This window comes from Ornithodoros turicata, chromosome 3 (assembly GCF_037126465.1).
Source record: "Ornithodoros turicata isolate Travis chromosome 3, ASM3712646v1, whole genome shotgun sequence".
NCBI classification, from domain to species: domain Eukaryota; kingdom Metazoa; phylum Arthropoda; class Arachnida; order Ixodida; family Argasidae; genus Ornithodoros; species Ornithodoros turicata.
In genome coordinates this window covers 5330809-5355031 of record NC_088203.1, presented here as the reverse complement: position 1 = coordinate 5355031, position 24223 = coordinate 5330809, and the positions used below count along the sequence as shown (strand labels likewise).

The following is a 24223-nucleotide window of genomic DNA, read 5'->3' as shown; positions in this document are numbered from 1 at the left end:
TTCACTGTCCGCTATATACCAACCAGTTCAGAGAGAAGGAACAGGAAATAAAAATCGAGACATTTGAAGTCGACATTTCGACGACAATCGGTGAATGATTATTTCCACCGAACTTGTAAAAAAAATTTATCGGTGTAGGTTTATCGGTGCTTTTCGGTAAATACCGAAGACCGGAAACCCTAGCACACACCAGCATCCGTTCGGTCGTGCATTTCCAAGCTGTAGAAACAATCGTGCCCTTTCCTCTTCATCGCGTCCATGATAACCACCATCCAGATATGTATCCGTTCGAAATAAATTTACAACGAGGAAGCAGCCGAAACAGTGCTTCGTCAACGGAGTACCCCACACACAGAGACGACGTCGTTGCCACCCCGGATACGCAGATAAACAGTCTCAAAAAGGTGTTGCGCGCATTTAAATGGTGCTCCTTTTAGAGTCTGTTTCCGGTGCCCGTGCAGATTAAACGGAAGGCGACACTTCGTATGATAAGTGCTGTAAATCTAATGGGGGGGCAGAAACACCGCCTCTTGGGGTACAGGCTGTGTTTAGTCTGTGTACAGACATCGTAGAGTGACACAGGAAGCCACTACGGAACAGGATGTTGAAAGGAGAGTTCGTTGACAGGTCTTAGATCGGGGACATATAGGAAATAGAAAAGAGTCATACTTAAATGCATGGGTTATTGACATGCGAGAGAAACACGTGTATATTGCAGAAATGACAGTGTTTGAAGAACGTGTACCACACTCTTATACGCGTTTCTGTGTTTACCTTTGGCTGATATGTGGCCTATATGAGACTCAGACTTGTAGTGTATTCAGAGTCGAGACATAAAGTGTGTTTAAGAGAAATGTTCAGAAGTAAAATAATTGAGCTGAAGTGATCCTAAATCAGGTGGTACGTGTGAAGGCAAGACATGCAATGAACATATGAAGAGATCTGAAATCAAGACATTGTAACACTCTTTGTTTTTAGTGCCTTGAGACTTCGCTTTTGGTGACAAGCTCGGTGATGATGTTCTCATTTATTCTTTCAAAGCGTTTCAAAGCGTCGAGGTTAGTGTAGTTTCATAATAATTGGGTGTTTACGTCGCGAGACAACTGAGATCATGAGCGACGCCACAGCGGTCGGTCTGTGGATTGCTTTTGCCCACCTGAGGGTTCTTTAACGTGCAATGAAAGCTCATTACACGGCTCATTACACGGCATCCCTCGCGGAAGACGACGTGTCTAAGCAACTTGTACCCTGCCACCAAGTTGCTGGCGTCCTCGGCCGGGTTCGAACCCGCGATCTCGGGATCAGAAGGCGAACACGCTACCGACTGAGCCACCGAGGCCAGTTTTTTTAGTGTAGTTTCCCTTTCTTTTATTAATAACGCGTCCTGGAGTAGCCAGTCCCGAGTGGCTCGAGACTACCATCTCCATTTTTTTCTTTTAAAATCAATCAATCAATCAATCAATCAAGACCATCGATTGAGTGAGGTGATCAGAAGTCAACAGCTGAAGTGACAGTAGATCGACTACGTGAAGGCAGGACAGGTATATGGTGAATCAAAGAAGACATAAGAAAACAAAGACGTCAAGTGAAGTGACTATAGAACCTGGCCAAGAGCGGAAGTGATCCCAAATCGAGTTTTCAGTTTTAGTTTTGTGTTTTAGTTTAGTTTTCTCTTTTCCTTTTCTTTTCTTCTTTTTCTTTCTTCTGTTCCTTTTTTTTCTCTTCTTTTTCTTTCTTCTTTTCCTTTTCTTTTCATTTCTTCTCCTTTCCTTTTCCTTTGCTTTCTTCTTCTCCTTTTCTTCCCTTTTCTTTTCTTATTTTTCTTTTCTTCCCCTTTTCTCCTTCTTTCTTCCCCTTTCCTTTTTTCTTTTCGTCCCGTTTTCTTTCCTTCCCCTTGCCTTTTTTTGTTTGGAATAGCAAGCCGACCTTCGTCTGGCTGACTTTTCCTTTCTTTTTCTTAATAAACATATCCCCCCCCCCCCAAATCGAGTAGCGTGAGGGCAAGACATGTAATGAACCTATATGAAGAGATCCACCCACAAACGCGTTTTGGAGTAGCCAGTCCTGACTGGGTCGGGACTAACCTCCCTATTTATCTTTCATATCCAATTCAATCCAATCCAAGACCATCGATTGAGTGAAGTGACCAGGAGCCAAGAGCTGAAGTAATGGTAAATTGAGTACCGTGAAGAAAGGACATGTCATGAACCTAAGAAGAGATCTGAAACTAAGACGTCGATTGATTGAAGTGACCAGAAGCCAGGACCTTACATTATCAAAAATGGGGCGACGAGAAGTATAGTGGCGTAGCTAGAAAAATATTTCTGGAGGGGTTCTAACGGGCCTTTACATGGGTTGAGGAGGGCTGCATCCTCGTTCCCCTTTCCCAAATGCACTGCTGAAGGTACGATCGGAGGGTTCGGAGGGGCGAACCCCCCCTCCCCTGGCTACGCCACTAACTTCACTGCACCCACATATAAAGTAACGTGTACTGACTTGCACCTAAACTTACTCGTATATAGGCAGACCATGAGGTGCCCATGCGATAACCACGTCCCGTATCGGACGTTACTTGGACATCTACTACAATTACCAAGTGACGAGCCAGGCCTGAAGTGCACCTACGTGGTGTGACCTGAAGGCTGACCATGAGGTACACCACATCCGAAACGTGAACTACGTCAAGTGACCAGAGGCCAAGTGCTGAGGTACGTGCACCTACACAAATAAATAAGCGGAATATCCTGACTACAAAGAGATTCACTGCACCTAGGTGAAGTATGCGCCTATAGGTGAAACGACAGAAGCCGAGGCACTAATGGCCTGAACGGAAGTCCTATGGAGTGCGCCTGAGTGAATTCATCTGAGGCCAAGAGATGACGTTCAGCAAAGTAAACTTATATAGCCGATATATAATCGGTATAAGTCATACGAGTATACTTATAACCGAACAAAAACATGCACAGTGCACGGATGAAAGGATTCCCAAACTGCACCAAGAAACCGCACAAACACCAAATTCTAACATTCGAATGGAAAACTTTGAAGCATATACGCGAAGGAGGCAGCTTGAAGTCCGCGGAAAGTCCCGTAAATTCCCTCTGGAACGTTACACAGCCTCTATGCTTTGCTCACTTACAGAAACCGCACTCTTCTAAGCATAACGCATTCGCAGACACAGTTGCGCTTTGAACTCACTAAAACCAACACCTATCTTCTCCTCACCATCACGTAAACGGCAACATCGTCCTTAAATTACAGGGCAGGGACGCCAAACACAATATACAGAAACCTCAATTGTAACAGCGCCATTGCAACTGCTTATCCGCCACAGGTATCCGCGAAAACAAACTCATAACCGCGTGATCATCAGACACACACACACACAAAGCTGTCATTATATAGGTCCCAGAGTGTCGGCAGAGCAAACAGTGAGGCCCCTGTGTATCCCGCGCTGGAGTGTGCATATCATGAACATTTAACGACTTTTATGTGTAGCATCGCGGCCAAAAGCGGACGTTTTTTGTTCCCACGCAAGGTATATATCCTGGGATGTCTGCCTTCCACGACGTGGCCCAAGGGGTCAGAGGTCCTGACCAGGCGTGGGCGGACAGACCTTCGCGTTATGGACACGCATAAGATGCAATCGCTGTAATGTTCCATTGTTGGACGAGTTTATAACAAGCGTATCGCACAGCCGCCTAGAGAGATATCGTGCTGACGCATCTGGTGGGTCTCTGTCGCGGACACAACAAAGAGTGCGCGGTGAAGAAAGGATGGATGCTGCTGCTGAAGAGGCGGTCGGCGCGGTTTTGTCGTGATTGCGGGGGTGGTGGCACGTGATTTAGCGACGTTCTCTGCAGGTGGTAAATGTACGGTTTCCTATGCGGCGCGTATGGTTCGGTATAAGGGGAGGTTCTTGTTCTACCGTGGGAGCCGATGGTGATGCGTGACGGAGGTTGGATGTTATACAGTCAAACTCCTTTATAGCGAACACCTTTTTAACGAAAATACCACTACAGCAAATTTTTTTGCGGTCCCGCTGGAGCCCTATAGGTCAAATAATGGACATCCTTTTTAACGAAAATACCTTTACTGCGAATTTTTTTTTGCTATCCCCTGAGTTTCGCTGTAAAGGAGTTTGACTGTATACGTTCGATATATGAGAGGGTGCTATAGTGTTGAGCAATGTGTAGCTGTGCAATGAACGAATATATATAGGTCCTTTGTGTATATGACTTACTGCACATTCCCTTTTTTTATTTTTTCGTGTTAGCGCCGCGAAGCAACGGTGGCTATGAGAAGCGTGGAGATCTGGACAGATGGAATGAGGACAGCAGGAAGGAGTGGTGAGACAAGGGGGTTTGTATGCGTCCTGGGCCGACTTCAGGGGGAACTGTGCCGACGTTCGTCTGGAATGACTTCGGAAAACCCAGGGAAAACCTCAGACAGCACAACCGGTGGTAGAATTCGAACCCATCACCACCTCCTAGTCCTCCCATGACCTTCGAACATCAATGAAATTGCAGTGCATAAGAGATACGGAGTCCCCGTTCCAAATTTGTCTTTCCGAGTTGCAGACCATGCTGTTTTACGTCCCTCCTGCACAGGCTTCATCTCAACAACAACAACAACAACAACTTCATTACAAGATGATGAATGGGGAGTTTCATCACCAGGGGCGGTACTCTACCCCATTGCTGGTGGGGATGTCGGGAACGACACAATGAGCCCCTTCACAATAGGGATCCAAGTCCTATGGTATCCAGAAATGTGAAGAGGGCAGAGCATTGGTGGGTATCAATGGCTCAAGGGTCTCAATGTAGCCTTCACTCCCCAATTTAAGTACCGGATATAGGATACTGTGACAGCAGCCTATGTTCCAAATGTGGCATATCGTATATAGCGAACGTTGAGCAAGTCCTAACAGAACCCGAGCAGCACAATGTACTGAAAGTCGAGTGCAATAGGGGTGGACGGGTAGGTGGAAGGCCTTGAACAGACTCATGAAACTAAAGAACACCGATAAGACACAATACCGTCCACCCCTAGATTGCACTCGACTTTCAGTACATTGTGCTGAGTACATAGCCGACAGACATTCAACCTGGCTGCAATTCTTGGCCCATGTCGGAGCCTACGTGCAACACCGTCGATGTCTTCTGATGTTCTCGGAGTTCCTCTTGCCTATACCGGTTTGCTACGGACGCTGTAGGGTCCTATACTCTGTATCTCAATCTCTGTATTGGTGCTTCTTTCATCTGTGTATGTGTGTTTTCCTCTTCATCTTGAGTGCGGCCAACAACGGAAAGCTATACCTCGACCCCCCCCCCCTCCCTCTTCATCTTATCTTCCTTTTTGCGGCGTACAGCGCCGCCAGTGATAGTTTTACAGAACCTCGTTAATATGACCATATGACCCCCGATAATCTGACATACGCGCTTTACGACCTTACTCCTGGGGAACAATGCAATGAAACCGCTGCAAATCCCGCCCGTTAATATTACAATTCCGCATGATGACCAAAATTTTCGCGAACGACCATGGTCATAATAGCGAGGGTTCACTGTATATATATGATGTCAAAGCGGTTTGGGGGCCTGATTGAATTGGGGGGTCCTCAGTGAGCATGCTCGGAACCCAAACCATGCTTTGGCTTATAGGGGGCGCGCGGTCTTTTCCGAAGAGAGCGTGGGTGCCCAAAACCACCCGAAACTTGCGTTACCCTATGCGCTGCATGAGGCGTTATTTAGTGTGACATAAACTCAGCCACAACAGTTTAGGCCTGAACTTGTATTATTTTATTTAATGAACTTCGTACACAAAATGAGTGAACTATATGGCTTCCGATGTTCTGGTGCTGCAAGCGCAAAGGCCGTGCTTGCGTTTTGGGTTGTGATGGGGAAACCCTATGTTCTAAAACTCTCTCGGGCTGCCTAATTCGTTTGAGTCGCCCCGTATACGTCCCGTTTACTGGATACGCAAAAGTTACGACCCCTTAATCTAAAACTCCCTAATATCTTATCCGCATGCTTGTATATGCGTGGTGTGAGCTTCGCTCCAGGGACAGCGACATTCCTGCCTGCGTGCGGGCCCCATAAATTAACGTCACGCACACCCGACACCCAGCGTCGCGCGAAACCATAACAGTAAAAACTTTCGCATTGTTACAAATTGCTGCGGGCTTCTGCGAACCGCACTATGCAACCGCGCGGCGTCCACAGAATCTTAGCGGGTCGCTTGTTGGGGGAGACTCAGCACGGAGGTGGTCATCAAACACTGTGGGTGCCTATACGTAACAACTTCATACTCCTTGCAGGTGCGTTTTTTTAGTTTATCTCTCTTTTCTTTTACAATGTACGCCAAAGAAAGAAGAAGCCACACGCGAAGAAAGGAAAAAAGACCGGGAGGGAGCCCGGAATAACTTGGAATATTTTATGACTTGTATACTTGGAACGCGGACGTGGAAGTTCCCATACGATATACCGCGCGAGATGGGTTCTGGAACGCACGGCTCGCAATCAGATATTCTGCTGCCTAGATGACCATCGAAGAGAAGGAAGCGCTGTCCTCTAAAATATTTTATCTTCTTGCCATATTTCGTTTCATTTCATTACCTGAAAAGCGCCTATAGAAAGGCATTAGGTTAAGGATGGTTGAACAAAAGCCAATTGGATTACGTACATGGGATTGTTGAACAAAAATTCATTTTCACCTAACAAATTCGTCCTTGTTAGTGCCTGTGGAAAAATGGGGTGGCAAGGCATTTCATTCACGTGTACAGGATGTCACAGAAAAAAAGTTTAATTCAATTATAATTTAAAAAACTACACCACCTAGAATCGCGCGGTCAGCGCCATTTTTTTTCTTCCGAGTTTTTTTTTACACCTGCTGATGTGAACGTACGTCATCTAACTCAAGTTTTGTTATGCCAGCTTTTACGAACTGAACTCGGAAATTTGCCAAATAAACAGTCGCTTGTTTACCCCATCAATGTGAAGCGCGTGCCGAATTTACTCAAGTTCATGATATCGATTCACATATCGATTACTGCATTAATTCGCACATTTTTCGTTCGTTTATTCTGTTATGTTTGTTCGCTTGTTCAGTTATGTTCTGATATGTTGCAGTCTATGTACTGCCTATTTATTGCCTATTTTCTATTGTATTAATATGCTTTTTCCTATTGCCTTATTCTCTATTGCCTATTTTCTATTGCCTATTTTCTATTGCCTATTTTATTGCCTATTGCCTATTATTTTATTGCCTATTTTCTATTGTATTAATATGCTTTTTTCGTTGCCACCTCTGCCACTCTCCCATGTAATGCCCTCTGGGCCCTTGGGATTAATAAATGAAATGAAGTGATAATTGACACGGATCTTCAAGAGCTATCCCATCAGAAGAAATAAGCGAACATCATGCGTTTAGGAGCGCTCAAGGCCTAGCGCTTGACCACTTTTTGTGCGCCCTCGCTTTCAGTCCGGCGAAAGAATTTGGTTAAACCCAGCCTACACCGGTATAGTGGAAAAAGTGAGAGTTCTTGAAATCGGGAGAGGAAGGCATGATCCCAGCAGAAGCCGGACGCGATATGTCACGCCTGTCTTATCTTTTTCTACTATGCTCTCATTGGTGGGGTAAAAAAAGTGACCTTTTCGAGACGGCAGATTTGACGGCAGAAGCGACGGCAAATTTCCGAGTTCAGTTCGTAAAAATTGGTTTGTAAAAACTCGTTTAAAACTTAAGTTAGACGACATTCTCATCAGGAGGTGGCAAAGACCTACAGGAGGAACAAATGCCATTGACCTCGTGCAGGGTTCTAGATGGCATAGTCATTTAATTATGATAATTTAATGACACGTTTTCTGAGTCACCCTGTGTGTATATAGCCTTTCGAGGGAGAGTTTAAAAAATTGATGTAATAGCAGCAATCTTGAAACTATGCACTGTTTTAATAAAACCAGTCCAGTCGGCTTCCTTCATATCTTTCTGCATGTGCGTTTTCTGTTAATTGCTTTTTTTTTAGAAAGTAAAATACGATACGGCTATATCATCTGGTTTATTTACAACAAGCTTTCGTGCATCAGAGTGCCGTTCTTCAGGATCCCGAAGGAGTGCACGCCTCGAAAGCTTGTTGTAAATAAATTAGATGCTCCTATAGCCGCGTAACCTTTTTGCTCTTTTTGTTTACTCACTTTTGGACGTTTGACATTGACTCTACTTTTCTTTCCTTTCTACGTGCTATTATTTCCAATCGTAGAACGTGAAGAAAAGCAATGTGCAAGTTTCCGGCGATGCAGAATCAAAAATAGCAAAGACGGTTAAGAGCATCAGGTGTTTACTATATACATTAAAAACAAGACTTTGTGCAGTAGGCTGCACTTCTTCAGGTTTGAGGACCTGTTACAAGTGGTGAAGCATATATCAAAAACCAGTCACATGGTACAAGAGAAAAGGGTAAGGGTGAAGAGAAATACAAACGCGATACAAATATCAACAAAAAAAATGAAAATGAAAAACAAATGAAAAACAAAAACAAAAATGAAAAACAAAAACGAAAAACTGATTGCGTTTTGTTTTTCATTTTCATTTTTTTGTTGATATTTGTATCGCGTTTGTATTTCTCTTCACCCTTACCCTTTTCTCTTGTACCATGTGACTGGTTTTTGATATATGCTTCACCACTTGTAACAGGTCCTCAAACCTGAAGAAGTGCAGCCTACTGCACGAAAGTCTTGTTTTTAATGTACATAGTAAACAGCTGATGCTCTTAACCGTCTTTGTTATTATTTCCAAGTTAGAAATGTAAACAATGGCGACGATATAGAGCTTGTAAATAGATTATCTCAGCGCTCATGAACACAGACACGTTCTTATATGTGAAGAAATACTTATGTTTCTCGAACTCGTTTTACAGTGTTTTGGCGTTACCTCGTTTTGGAAAGAATCTCATACTTATTCCCCTTGGTATATACGTCAGGTGGTGTCTTTCATTAAATGAACTGCAGGCGCGCCGTCCTGCTTAACCATCACCACCGTTCTTAGCTTTGCTACGGATTGCTTTATATGGTTATTCGATCGTTTCGTTTCTTTGTGGACCTCCACGATGTGTTGTGTAGTCAACGTAGGTATAGTGACTAAGGTTTAGTTTGAGATCACTGGTCTAGAAGAGCAACAACAACAACAACAAATGATGACGATGAGATGGGCCTGGAAGAGCTTTGTCCCTTCTATGTTGTTCCAGCCTCAGAACATCAGTTTATCTCTTGTTCAACAGGTGCCGCTTGCGTCGATTTCCGTCGTATGAATGTGTGTATGAGTGAGCAAAAATGTAAGAGTGAAAGGAGGTTGAGTGAGAGTGAGTGGCTGGTTTGTAGTCCCTTCATATGACGCACCCCGAAAGTCGCTGGAGAGGCGTGTTAGCTTAGCTCAATTGGTAGAGCCCTGGACCGGTAATCCAGAAGATGTGGGTTCGATCCCTACAGCTGGCTAACCTTTTCAGTGACTTTCATCTTTCATCGTTGATTTCTTAGGCAATTTGAGGCTTTGTTTGTATCTGTCCCTTCTATGTTGTTCCAGCCTCAGAACATCAGTTTATCTCTTGAAAGTATCTACACGGGTTTCCCTCGTTTTTTGCTCCTCCTCGTGACCTAATGATATGACGGTGATGATAGTACTAAACAAATATGGAGGTGCATGCCTTGCTTAACGTGGAACCAAGAGCATGGCTAAAAATATCTTAAAATAGAGTCTCTCCTTATCTCTAGGATAGGATGATAGGGTGATGATAGGATAGGTTATGTCTACCTCAGTAATAAACAAGATCCTGATCAGGATATGATGAAATGATATGATTTGATTGATATGATATGAAATGATATGTGCAAGATGCATTGTGCAATGAATCAAGAGAGATGATTCTTCTTGGGCAACCCACGATGAACTTATGATTAGCAACTGTAATTTCGCGTCGTAAAACTATAAATTATTATTCGTTATATACATTCTTTAACATTTCATTTATACATCTCAGAATCTAGAACAACAGCGGGCAGTGCGTAGTGATAATACATACAACAACTTCTCGCATAACACGATTTGGTTGAACCTAGTCGAACCAGTATAATAATATTGCGGTGTACAGACACAGAAATAAGACGGACTCATTACAGCCAATCACGTGCGTCTCCAACCACGCAGTACACGCTGTATTACGCAACACACCTGAAACTTTACACGCCACACACGTGACACAAACTTCATGCATCATAAATAGCGGCATCCCCTTTGAATCCCGTATCATATATTTCTCGCAATTTACGGCTGCGAGCACGTATATCTGGGCGCAATATATCGTCTTTGTCCGTGCAAACAGCGACTTTTGCCGACGCGACAATAATAGCAATAATAACGGTAATAAATGTAACAAAAAGAGCACGATCACGAGAAAACAAGAAAAGAAAAAAAAGTCCTTCAACACGCAGTACATGTACATAAACCACGATAACCTCCCTTCCGTTGCCTATGAAGGGGCGTATATTTATATATTCCGCCAAGAGTTCCTGATAAGAGTACCGATGGCAGCGCCGCCGCCGCCCTTCCGTGCACGCTGGTGTCTCTATCGATCGGCTCGCTCCATTGCACACAGGGTGCGGACAAGAACGGAATGACCGCAGACATAATTTCGTCTGCCGTAATTTTGGGCGAAGTTCCTCGGAGTGAACGAATACTAAGCTGCACCACAAAGTCATTTGGAAAGACATAATGTCTCGTATAAGATTACGTGTCTGTTTCCAATTTCATATTGTAATTTTTTTCTCATTTTTTTTAATTCATTTTTTTATTTGGCAGGGTACCACCGTCTATACAGAACTCGCGGTGTGGTAGGTGTACTGGAAGCGGCATTTATTTCTGCGATGTTCGAAAATTTTGCCCGAAAATCGAACGAGAAAAACATGTGGTGGTTTAGAAGTGTTTCAAAAATCGATATTGAAGAAACTATAAGGGGCGTAACGTGGCCGAGTTGAATACTGACTGTGCTATTTAGAGGTTACACTGCGTTTCCGGGCAGGGATTTCCGTGAAGTCGGCCCACGACGGTTATTACATCCTCCCTGTCCCCCAGTACGTCACATATATACAACAGATGTATGTCACTCAGTTGCAAATAGTGCAAGGAAAAAACCTGTCGACGAAATTATAGGGAGCCTCAGTAGATCTAAAGGTTTTCACGATAATGGTTCCAAGGTTCCAAAAACATGATGAACCAATCGCGCTACTTTTTACTACTCAATGATCTTGGATCTAACAACGTCCTTTTTTCGTACTATTTTCTTAAAGAGCTTCAGATGTAATACAGCCCGCTAATGTCATCGCTATTTCACTAAAATATGGGAGACTTGCTCCAAATGTCCTCCCTAATATATACTGTAAGTACCTTTCAGACATGACGGAATCTACGAAAAGAAGTACAATATGAGTACGGAGTACAAAGGTCGCAATAGCACACCGGACAAGCCGTAATTTTACTATGCCATTTTTTAAAAGACAATAATAAAACTAAAGAGAAATGGGAAAAGGTAAAGTCGATACAACATTTGAATCCTTCTCTTTTTGGTCTTGAGCCACATGTAATGCAATGTGTTCATTTCAGTAGCATCTTGTTCGCCAGCCGCAGCATTGTTCCCACGTATATTTTGTGTGATTCCAACGATTATGAAGTTCATTCTCAAAGAAAAAAAAAAACAATCTCGGATTTCCACGAGCCTGAGTAACAGCACGTTCAGCCCCATTCCAGAAACTACCAGTGTGTATTACACACATACAAAAGACACAAAAAAAGAGGCAGATATCCTCAAAATCACGCACCAAGAATTTCCATAGCACAGCTCCCCCCCCCCCCAAACCCCCTCCAACACGCACGCGGCGACCCCCCGCGAAACCGCCACCGAACGCAGCCCCGCTACCACGAGCGCGCCGCCGTTTCTCCAGCAGCGCGTGCACGGGGTGTGTCACCGCCCTCACCCGCTCACGGCCCCCATTGGCTGCCAACCGGAAGCAGACGCTACCAATCGGGATGCGGCACGGGAGCACGAGGGAGGGCACCGTCGCCGCCGACCGCGCCACGGACGCCATTTGTCGGCCACGGGACGCGGGCGGCGTTACCCCGTGAACTACCCATCGGCAGCTGCGGAAGAAAAACAACAAAACAAAAAAAAGGCTTCTGCTTGGGGGCTTCTTGTGCGGGTTCCGCCCGATGGCAGTGGACAACGGGAGCGGTGAAACAGTGCTGCTGGATCACGCCAGCCCTAGCGACGGCCCTCCGCAATTTGTGTGTGTTCAAGGAGCCGCCGCCGCCGATCTGTGAATTTAGACAAGTGTGGACTGCTCCAGAGTGAGGGAAACCGCCCATCGTCTGTACCCCGAAGCAACAAATCCTGCTCCTCACAGGTAGGTGACTGTTGAGCACGTTTCGGGTTTCCTGTGCCAAAGCGAGGCATTTAGTCGAGAAAAAGATAATATCGTGCTGGTTTTCACGCCGCCGGACAACCATGGCCAGAAGTGACGTCACAGTGGTCGGCCTGTGGACTACTTTTGTCCACCTCTGGGGTCTTTCACATGCAACGTGTCTATAAGCAACTTGTACACTGCCACCAAATTGGTAATTGTTCTTAGCTGGGGCTCGAATCTGCAACATTTGGTATCAACAGGCGGGCACTGCATCGTCAGATCACTGAGGCCGGAACGTCATAGTCAAACTCAAGCTCAACTCATTGAAAATGTCACGTTCGGTTTCGTCTTCTGCATGCAGCGATTTGACTTGCAGAGTGGTCAACAACGATAATAAGTGAATGAATGAAGGAAATTTGATGATGAGAAACAGTGGACAATATGCACATACACAAAAGTACCTCATGCGATCAAAAATTTTCGGATAATAAACATCCGGCTTCGCCTCATTGGTCGGTTTCTATAGCTGACTTGTTCTCAAAATTTAGGCACGAGTTGCAGCAAATGGCATAAGCTGAAGCATTCTTCTCGAACAAGTCTACTCGTATGGACCAGCCTCGAACTTCATGGAAAAATTCAAACGCCCACTGATTTTTCCCATTAAGTGCAAAGAAAAAAACAAGAGAAAACAAAATGAAAGGAAGCAAGAAAATCACTTATTTCTTCCCAATAATATCCTATAACGTGGCACAAGAGACAGGCAGGTCAATCTGCAATAACGCGCCACCCACAAACCATCCACCATACCTGACTTCGCTTCGTCTGAATTCACCGTGGCACGACAAATTCATTGAATAGAAGCTTCGTGTATGAACCGTGTATATATGCTATACGCTGTCCTCGTGGCTACGTACTCATCAATGAATAGTGAAGGCAACGCAAGCAGTCGACGCATATGTGTGTTCCTTTGAACTATAGTCCACCAGAATGAATGTGTATATTAGCTTAAGTTCCGCTACAGCACACCCGCGCACAGGAAGTACATATATAGCAAATGGCCGCTAACACAGCAGGGTAAGACCTTCCTCGACTCTTAAGACGTAACTTCACCGCATAACACTCTGTGATTGGCCATCCATTTCAGAAAATGGTACAGCCATCACTCCAGATTTGTGACGTATACCCGTTTTAGTAGCAATTAACGGAACCGCACAAGTCGTCGCAAAAATGGCTTTCTCTCGTTTTCAACAAATCAGAAGAAAAGAGATGTCAGAGGGGCTATATACACTCTTAGAAATGAACTTCACCGCATAGCACGCTCCTAGGTACAGTGAACCCTCGTTATTATGACCATGATCGTTCCCGAAAACTTTGGTCATAACGCGAAATTGTCATATTAACGGGGGGGGGGGGAGGATTTGCTAAGGTTTCACTGCGTTGTTCCCGAGGAGTATGGCCGGAAAGCGCGTATGTCAGATTATCGGGGGTCATATTAACGAGGGTTCACTTTAGTCATCATCTCGAATGATATCGTTATCCGCCCTGATTTGTTGAAAACGGGAGGCGTACGCCTTTTCTGTGAGAATTATACGTGAACAGCGTTAAGTGTCACAAAAAAGGCGTACGCCTGCCGTCGCAACAACAAATCAGGGCAGATTACGATATCATTCCAGATAATGACTGGCTAGGAGCGTGCTATACGGTGAAGCTCATTTTTAAAGAGTGATATATAGGAGTATGTTGTTGTGCCGTGAAGTACCTTACCTGTTTCTAATGTGTGTACCTAACCGGACTATACAGTGAACCCTCGTTATTATGACCATGGTCGTTCCCGAAAATTTTGGTCACAATGCGGAATTGTCATATTAACGGGGGGAGGGGGGATTTGCAGAGATTTCACTAAATTGTTCCCCAGGTGTATATGGTCGTAAAGGGCGTATGTCAGATTATCGGGGGTCATATTAACGAGAGTTTGTTTTAACAGTGTGGGTGAGGCATTTTCTAGACTTTCCATTCACTCCCACAGTATTCACAGTCAAGTGCCAATTCACAGCCAAGGCAGTGCTCAACACTGTGGTCTGCAGTAAGACTATATATATATATATATACTGGAGCATATCCGTAGTGACCAGCTCCCGTATAGCATAGTGGTAAGGGTGATCACCTTCCCCGCCGAGACTGGGAGGTAATGGGTTCGAATCCGGCTGTGGCGTCTGAACTTACCAGAGAAATGTCGGCGCAGTTCCCCGTGAAGTCTGCCCAGGACACATACCAACCCTCTTGTGTCACCACTCCTTCCTGCTATCCTCTCTCCATCTGTTCACGTCTGCACGCCGCTCATAGCCCCAGTTGCATCGCGGCGCTTACACGCAATCTTAAAGAAAGAATAGAAAACAAAAGTTGACGTCTTTTATATAACATTCTTTTTTTTTTAAGTTAGTGTTAGCGCCGCGAAGCGACTATGACTGTGAGCGATGTACAAGACGAGGATAGATGGAGGAAGGACTGCACTCTTAAAAATGAACTTCACCGCATAGCACGCTCCCTGTCAACCATGATCTCGAATGATATCGTTATATGTCCTGATTTGTTGAAAACGGGAGGGGTATACGCCTTTTTTGTGACAATTACGAACAGGTTAAGTGTCACACAAAAGACGTACGCCTCCTGTTTTCAACAAATCACAGGGCAGATAACGATATCATTCGAGATCATGGCTGGCAGGGCGGGTGCTATGCGGTGAAGTTCATTTTTAAGAGTGTGCCGAAAAACCCAGGCAAAAACCTGAGACAGCACAACCGGTGCGCCGCGGGATTCGAACCCGTTGTCACGTCCCAGCCTCGTCGTGCATGGAATGCGATACTCCACGCGAGCTGGTGCTATATGCTGCACTTCCCGGTGTATATATATATGCCAATCTGTCAAAATTAACACGCTGAGGCAGTAACAGATACTATATGCTTAGCACACTGATTAGTATTGTATATACGGTGGTGGTGGTGGTGGTGGTGGTGGTGATGATAGGGCTTGCCGTTGTCGGCCTCACGTATGTGGGCAACGTCACGACTCACGCCCTGGGGGAATGTGCGTCCTGGGCCGACTTCTAAGGGAACTGTGCCGACATATGTCTGAAAGCGTCTGAGGAAAACCCAGGAAAAACCCCAGACAGCACAGTCGGCACCGGGATTCGAACCCGGGTACCTCCCAGTCTCGACGTAGTATTGTATATACTGCTCGGTATTCAGTGTGCAATTCACCAAAGGAAAGGCAACAGGCACTGCGCAAAGTCACGTGCGTTATATATCAGTAGCAGAACAAGTCGGCCAACAATCTCTATTCTCTTTTATTTTTATTTTTTCCTTACAAGCAAACAAACAAACACGTGCTTTAGACACCGATAAAATATAGGGACATTTGTTGCATGAGAACGCTGTTCCTGAATGTATAACAAGCAAGTGAGTCATAAAAGTTTTATCCCCATTTTTTTCTTTCAATCATCATCATCATCATCATAACAGTTTTTACGATTGAGCAAAACGGAGGAGGAGGTCTGCCTGAAGAACAGTTTGTATTTCGGTTACATAAATACCCGTTGATGAAAGGGCACCATCCTATAAATTACTGGAACACGCTCTGAATCCGTTTGTCGAATCTACTGAAACTTCGTATACGCGAAACTTTTCTACAATGGGATCCCATTTTCTTCAACAGCCATTATTCAACTGAAGTACACAACGGGGCGTTGTGTGGCTTGCGTTGTGGTTGTCCTTCTACACGTTTAATTGCCCTACTTTTTACGCGGTTTTCAGCACTTCATTACGTGGATCATTAACGAAAGTTTCGACGTCTGCGATGCACATATAGGCGGTAGTTTTTATGTACACCGGCAGAAACGTTGTATTGGCACACCATGTACGGCTTGCGACATACCCATACTTGTCTGTAATCGATAGTCCGCAGTTTATCCTATCTGGAATCTCCAGGTGTTGAAAGGTTGTTTGTTTCGACTAATAAACACGTAGCATGCCGTACGTGTGTATATTAGTCGGAAGGGACATTCTTCCAACACTTGTAGATTTCAGACGGGATAAAACGCGAGAGCTGTCGATTTCAGACAAGTATGTCGCAAGCTGTACATGGCCGGGAGTATGACAAGATGTTACGATAGTATTGCGTCGTCAGATTGGAACTTTATACATAACGTATGCCAATTTTAAGTTCTGGAGAAAATTCAGTGCCTCCACCAAATGCAGGGCTCTATCAGGGTGCGTCGTGCAAGACTGACCAGAATTTTTATTTAAAAAAAAAGCTATGAGACCAGCATAGATGTTGTTTTTGCAGTTCAGTTCTACCGCAAAGTGGACATCCTCTCGTAGAAAGTGTGCAACATACAAGATGACTAATTACCTCAAATTCATTCATTAGCTTTTTAATTAGGGGATTTCGGGCAAAAGCGAGATGGCAGATCACAGATTATCCTATATAGTTGCAAGCCATTTCACGTTTAACAAATCCTGAAATCCGCACGTGCGTTAAAAACATCCATCCCCGAATTTTGATACGCAAATGAGCCGAAACAATCGCGGTGACCGGGAACGAGGGTAGAACAGCTCGCTCATTTGACGTCAGAGGGTCACGTGGTTTAGAGCGGTGGAGATAATTGGAGTAGGTGCCGCTCAGCTGGCCAGACAAAACCGCTTTCCGCGGCCCAGATAGCCCTCCGTCGGCTCTTTCGGTTTCGGCTCATTTGCGTACCGAAATTCGGGAACGGATATTTTAGCGCACGAGTGCGTTTCAGGATTTTTTAAAAACCTGGAATGGCGTTCAATGAGGATAATCTCTGAATCTGATAATCTCGCTTTTGCCCCAAATTCTCTAATCAAAAATTTAAGTAATGAATTTCAGGTAATTATAGTCGTCCGGTAGATACATATACTCTCTTCCAGAGGATGTCCGCCTGATCGTAGAACTCAACTGCAAAAACACCTATGCTGCTCTCAGAGCTTTTTTTTTTTAAATAAAATTCTGGTCAATCTTATACGCGACGCACCCTGTATATACAGGGTGTTTGCTCTAACGTGTCCAGAAATTTTATTTAAAGCGAGCGATGAAAGAGAAACGAGAGCTATTTTTCGGCTATTTGACTAAGAAACAGGTGCTACTAGTGAAGCTGTTTCTCACTCAAGTATCAGAAATGTACCACTTGCTTTTCTTTTATCGCTCGCTTTAAATATAATTTCTGGACACGTTAGAGCAAACACCCTGTATACAGTTACGTTTGAGGAAGACATGGTTTTCCATCCCCATTTTTTTTTTCTTTATCACATCACGTCGCAAGACATGGTTTTCAGCTCCACTTCCTTTCTACGTCACTCTATATGGAAAGCAGTCGTGTGTGCGTAATTAACGGTAATCCAGAATGTGATGCGTATGCTCAAGGTACAATATCTGTTCAGAATCAGCCTGCTAATCAGTTGAGGACACCAGTCGACTGATTGATATCAAACAGTTGTTAACCAACTCATGGCGATAAGAGTCGGATAGCTTAATTAGAATCGATAATGTGCGCGTATCGGATCCGGATTAAATAGGACATGCGTCATCCGCTGTGCGTGATCCATTCGTGATGTACATCGATGGCTGATCCAGTTGACTCCGTCAAGGCATGCATGCATATACTTGAGCGATCCAAGAATTACCTTTTGAAGAAGTGCCTTTTCGTATGACGTTAGCACCGGGGATCGGAAACGTTATTTTTGTTTCGGTTCGGTTTGGGTTCAGCTCCGCAGCAGCGCAAAATATCGGTTCGAACCGGTTCAGGACAGTGCATTTTGAGCATAGAGTGCCACGAGTTAAAAGCAAGCACATCCTTACGATACTCAAATAACACAAATGTAACTTTCTTCTTGTGGTTCACACAAGTGTCGTTGACACACAGTGGTTCTACGGTAACACTGCGTGTTGCATGTCTGCATTTCGGGTATACAACGTTATACAGTAGCACCACTGTACTTTCTATATTCACTCGTCGTATATACACCCTTTTCAGGGACTGGTCGTTATTTTCACACAGCCCAAAATGAAAACATAGACAAACTGCCAAAAGGACAACCTTAAAATTAACACAACTGAATGGAAAACCTCGCGCACTTGGGTTGCAGTTTTGTTTTGTTTAGTTTCGGTTCTGGAATTTGTTTGGCAACGCTGGCTCAATCCACCGTATAAATCGTAGTTCCGGATCTCTCACAACGCCCATTACTCCCGAACCGTTTCGCGAACCGGTAACAGCCCAAATTTATTTTGGTTCATTTCCTGGTCGGTTTACCGGGAGAAATAAACTGGTTTGGTCCAGTACCAGTTGAACGAAAAATACGCGCTTTTAGCGGTTTTCGGTTCGGGTTCAGTTTTGGTTCCGATCCCTGGTTACCACTACGTAGATCAGAAATTGTAAAGAGCAACGATGTCGTATGTTTTAATATTGAATTTACAAAAAGTTAATATCTCGTGTCGACAAATAGTAACAACCAGACATCCACGTAGAGACAAAGAACACTGACGAATATGGTCGTCATGTGTACATAGTCAGAGTTGTGTAGTCATATATGTACAGTCCCATAGTCATGCAACCATATATACATTGTATCTTGTGCATTATAACTCATTCCAACTAGTGTATTAGTGTGTATTAATATTAATAGTATTGTATTGTAGTTGTAGTGTGTAATTAATAATAGTATTAGTACTCTTAGTGTGCTCTATAGTATGAGTCGTCTAATAAATTTTCTCAAACAAGAACACTTGCGTTATAACTACACTTGAATTACGCTTAAGTAAGTCATTAATCCATCGTGGTGTGGTTTTATTCTGCTTTAGACTTTATGCAGCGCATAATTTACATAATAATTATTAGTCATGGTTATTACATGTAAGGATAGTCCACCATTATCGCTTGAACTCTCAAAGCTCGCAGAACGCTTTACAACAATGACCACTTCGCAAAGAGCCGTAACGCATTTTTTGGAGAGAGACCTCGACTACTTCGATTTACGACCGGCTCACGCACGCCATCTGTCGCCACTTGGCGGATCCTCGATGCACTAATATCGGGAGGAACGAGACGTAGACCCGTCGAAGCCTTCGTTTTTCAATTTTTATTTGTCTTTGTTTTCATAGGTGTTGTTTGTCGGAGAAAGTAAGCACGGTATATTCTGTCAACGATTATCCCCCACAGCATATAGAAGAATTTACCCGTGACTGAACTATATGTGCGTATTGTGTAAGGCAATATGCTGTTTCTGCGTTGATACAGAGGCTTTATATGGAAAGTGAAGTCTATATGATCTCCTACCGTCGGCTTAATATTGATAACCTTAAGTCAGATTACGCTTATGAGTGTGTGGTGCTCATCCAAGCAGATAAGCTACCCCTATGGAATGATGTCAATCTGAACTCTAAAAACAAAACTTCACCACATCGCGCGGTGGAGGCCAACCATCGCACAGAATGATACCGAATCACTTCTGATTGGTGGGCATATGCCTTATTTTTTCTTCTTTTACAGTTCACGTAACTGCGTAAGTGTCACAAAAAAGCGTACGTCTCCATGTTTTTAAGCAATCAGGGGCAGAACGATGTCATCCGGGACCGTGAAGTTCTGTCCCCAAACGACCCCTCTAGCCCTTTGCACTTCCCGACGGACTCACGCACCCTCTACGCATCTCCACCCTTCATCCTCCACCCGTTCCTTTTTTTTTTGCTGGAGTCGTGACGATGCCCTATACTTCTATGAGCCCAACAACGACAAGCCTAATGAGACATTACCCCCCCTCCCTGTGTGAAGAGTGCTCTCTGTTGTGCTTCTCGAAAGCGCAGGCCGTATGGCCTTTTTTGTGCCAATTAACGTGACTGCGTAACTGTCATAAAAAGGCGTATGACTCCAGTTTTCAACAAATCAAGGGAGAGCACGATGTCTCACGAGGGGATGGATGGAGCGGGTGTGAAAACAGGACTTCGCCGTGTAATACTCAATTCCAACCAACTTTCAGAACGATATCATGATGGCTGCTGATTGCTGAAAATGGTAGGCGTACGCCCCCCTCTCTCTCTCTCTCTTTTACAAGCACGCAAAGTGTTACGAAAATGGCGCACGCCCCTTCGTCCTCAATTGCAGAATATAGGTATTTATGTATTCAAAAGCGTGAGCCCTCAGAGTCCTGAGGTCACAATGTTCGTCCCTGCAACTGTAGAAAAACTGTAAAAATTGAAAATTAAAATTGAAAATTACGGGCAACACTGTGTCGATGTGGCCACCAGCAGCGTATTGCTCGTCATATGCGGCGGTAAAACTACATTGCATGCGCATAACACTGTGTCTAAGCGAAATAAGATAGCTAGCTTCGTGCTACGTAGCTATCAGGACTAGCCAGTCAGTCGGGAACATAGATCACTGTTGCTTGACAAATTGGGAATTATGTTTCCCCCCAGATGTCGCCCAGAGCTGTTCCACCGCCAATTTGCTACCAAATCAAATATATACAAAGAGTTCTTTATCACATTTATAATTTGTTGCGCTGGGCTTATAAAAGCAACATAAACTGCCTGCCTGCTGCTTTACGTATACCTTAATATTTGTTGGCTCCTACTGAGTTATGCGGTGAAGTGCTGTTTTTAAAGTGTATATATACAGAAAAAAAAAAGCAAATTTTCCCTATAATGCGTACACCGTTGGCGCTGCCAGATGGCAGGGTACACGTTATGCTTAAACACGTTGTCTTCTGCGAGGTGTCTTCTGCGAGGTGTCTTCTGCGAGGTGTCTTCTGCGAGGTGTCTTCTGCAAGGTGTCTTCTGCAAGGTGTCTTCTGCAAGGTGTCTTCTGCGAGCTGTCTTCTGCGAGCTGTCTTCTGCGAGCTGTCTTCTGCGAGGGACTTCAAATATACGTTGTGCTGTACGCTGAGGTTTCGGCGAAGAACCCACGGGGTGGGCAAAATCAATCCACAAACCGGCCACTGTGACGTCACTCATGGTCATGGTTGTCTCACGGTGTCGGCACCCGAATTACTACCAGGGAACTTCGTTCAGATAACTTGATGCGTCGAGATAAGTAATGGGAACGCACCTATTGGACAGCGCTATACATGGTGCTGCCCGCTGTCCAATAGACGCGTTCCGATTATTTTTCTCGCTCGACGCATCAAGTTATCTCTACACTGAACCGAACTTAGCCTTCCAGTACTGCAGTTCATGGTGCGTTCTTGACCAAGACCTTCACTTCACTTTAAACCGGCCGATAAGAATCCGATTAAGCAGCGCTGGATGTCTGGATAAGCACCTGATAACAATCAGTTATTCGAATTCACTGGATTTGATGCCTCGACAAAATGCGCATGCCCAAAAACCCGAACAGCTAGCGTCTTGCGCAGCGCGCTGCTCCTTATTTATTCGTGTCCCCCAAAGCGCTTGCGTATATACCCAAGCAGCACAACATCTTGGCCCAACATTGGACCAATATTGGCAATACCGGCCCAGTATTGGTCCAATATTGGGCCTGTATTGCCGATATTGGGCCAATATTGGGCCAACGTGCTGTGCTGCTTGGGTATACTCTGTTCTAAAACAGTCCTTTAGCACCCTGTTTGTTTTCTGCGAAACCCTGTTGATATACATATCCTTTCCCTGGCCAAGGTATGCGAGCCAGGAAATCCGGCTCGCTCAAAGTCTTTATCCTGGAAACTGTAGAAGACCATATGAGCGGCATTTCCTTGCACAGTGGATAGATACAACGTTTAGATACACGGACGCTCAGACATGTTGAGGCAACCAGAATCACTTTTCAAAGCAATCTCTCGCGGAACGAGGTCCCTTGACACACGTGCTGCGCGGACACAAAACTGCATCTGCTTTGCGCTAGCTATATATCAGTTACATTTATCTCAGTCGGTTACAAGCACAGTGCCGCGCTCGTGTTCCTAACGCTGATAAAATTCAAACGGTTTATATTACTCGTTATACGGATAGAAAATAATGCTGGCTCGTGTCAGCGGTCACCCGCGCTCCCCGAAAGGGTATCGCAGAATCGCCGAGATACGTCTCCTGCCACGAGGTCTTGCAACTTTAGACGTAAGGACATTTGCACCTTCGGTAGCGGAGGCCACTGCTTTTGTATAGTGCCGCGCGTGGGGATTGGATGACAGTGGAGTTTTCAAAAAATGTGGAGATTGTGGTTCCACAAGGCTGTGTTGTTTATGTTGTTAAAGGCTGTTGTTCATGTTGTTCATGCCGTTAAAGGCTCAGCTATATACAAGTGAGAAGCAAGCGACTCCAGCTCACTTATCATCAGTAAAGACAGTGGCGACTAACGCAGACCACTATAGAGCTAGGGGCTCATTATGGTGGAATGATACCAGAAAGAATGAACGAGTGAAAAATGATTAAATGGGGTGGAATATGTTTATTATATTAAGAAAATAGGAGGGAAAGGTTAGCCTGCGCTATACGGCGGCTTGCTATTCTCAGGAAAGAAAGAAAAAAGAAAAGAAAAAGAAAGACAAACAAAGAGAAAAACAAGTAAACAAAAAGGAAAACAAACACGAAATTGATCACAGTTCACCCAGAAGGCCACAGATCCGCAGGAAATGGGCTTCGCAGTATAGCATGCGGGAGTGAGTGAGTGAGTGAGTGAAAAAGAAAAAAAAAATGAGAAAATTGGCACCGAGAAAATTGTGGAAGCCGGATACTCCATACCACGTATATAGACAACTCAGAAAACATACAAATAGTCACACAAAGTCAGAACAGTGAAAGATATTTGATATTGGAAGTTGAAAGAAAGTTGATATTTGTCGCGCTGAATCAACGTACGTCTGGCAATATTGTTCCCATATAGTCGGTCGGTTATAGCCCTACACAATTCGCGCATTTTCGCCATAGTTTTGCCAAATTTCGAGAAATATGTGTGGTTTGAACGCGGGAAAAGTAGGTACTGAAGTACGGCTCTCGTCAAAGTTAACTTGAACACTCTCCAGCCTGCGAAGCGGGAAGAGATCCACACTGGCGGAAAACAACGCCTTCATAACGATGACCACCCCTTGAACTGTAAATAGACTGACCCAAAACACCCTCCGCCGTTATTTCTACTAAGCACCACCAGGGTCCGCAGGCGGGCATGGCGTTCAAGTTAACTCTGACGCCAGTTGTACATGCGCGCAATTTCTTGCCGTGGGAACGCTCAGAGAAAACATCAACGCATATTCCCCTCGATCCACGGATTCCCCTTGAGCAGGATTTGCCAAAGATCGAAATGGAGAGACATGCCCGCAGGAAGCATGTCCACGCAAAGTTCTTGAGTCTGCATGGTTGCACACTGTCATAAGGCATGTCTGTTCTTCGGCGTCGCTCGTATGACCAACCCTATAAATTATGCCTGCCATACAGCCGCCCTTGGAAGCGAATGACGAATGTTTTACCATTTTCTTTGCAGAAAAAAAGCATAATCGTGCGCTTGGTAAAAAGAAGCAAGGACTGAAATATCTGGCAGCGGCCGCCGATGTCTCCGTTCGACGCGGCGGCGCAGCCAGTGGCCCATGGATTGCGACACCCGCCGGACATGGGTAAGTCGTGAATCGTCGCCATGTTAGGCTTAACAGGGCCTGATAGCTATACGAACGTGACGTAATACTTCGGTGCCCACTCCGAATCAAAACCGAGCTTTCAACGGCAGTTCTCGTGGGAACTATATATATAGCTGCCTTTAGCCATATTGCTGGCTAGTTGTAGCC

General features: G+C 44.7%; 2 protein-coding genes across 3 annotated transcripts in view; one reads left to right on the top strand and one right to left on the bottom strand.

Annotated features, from left to right (window-relative positions):
- Window positions 1-24223, bottom strand: part of LOC135387882 (uncharacterized) — a 268730-nt gene that overhangs the window by 164443 nt on the left and 80064 nt on the right. The gene's annotated exons all lie outside the window — the stretch shown is intronic.
- The window catches only part of LOC135387878 (protein sister of odd and bowel-like), a 90537-nt gene continuing 78479 nt past the window's right edge, over window positions 12166-24223 (top strand). Inside the window, exons 1-2 of the mRNA XM_064617070.1 lie at window positions 12166-12449; window positions 23926-24055. Coding sequence (XP_064473140.1) covers window positions 23992-24055 — 64 coding nt within the window. The 5' untranslated portion in view covers window positions 12166-12449; window positions 23926-23991. The remainder of the gene's footprint in view (window positions 12450-23925; window positions 24056-24223) is intronic.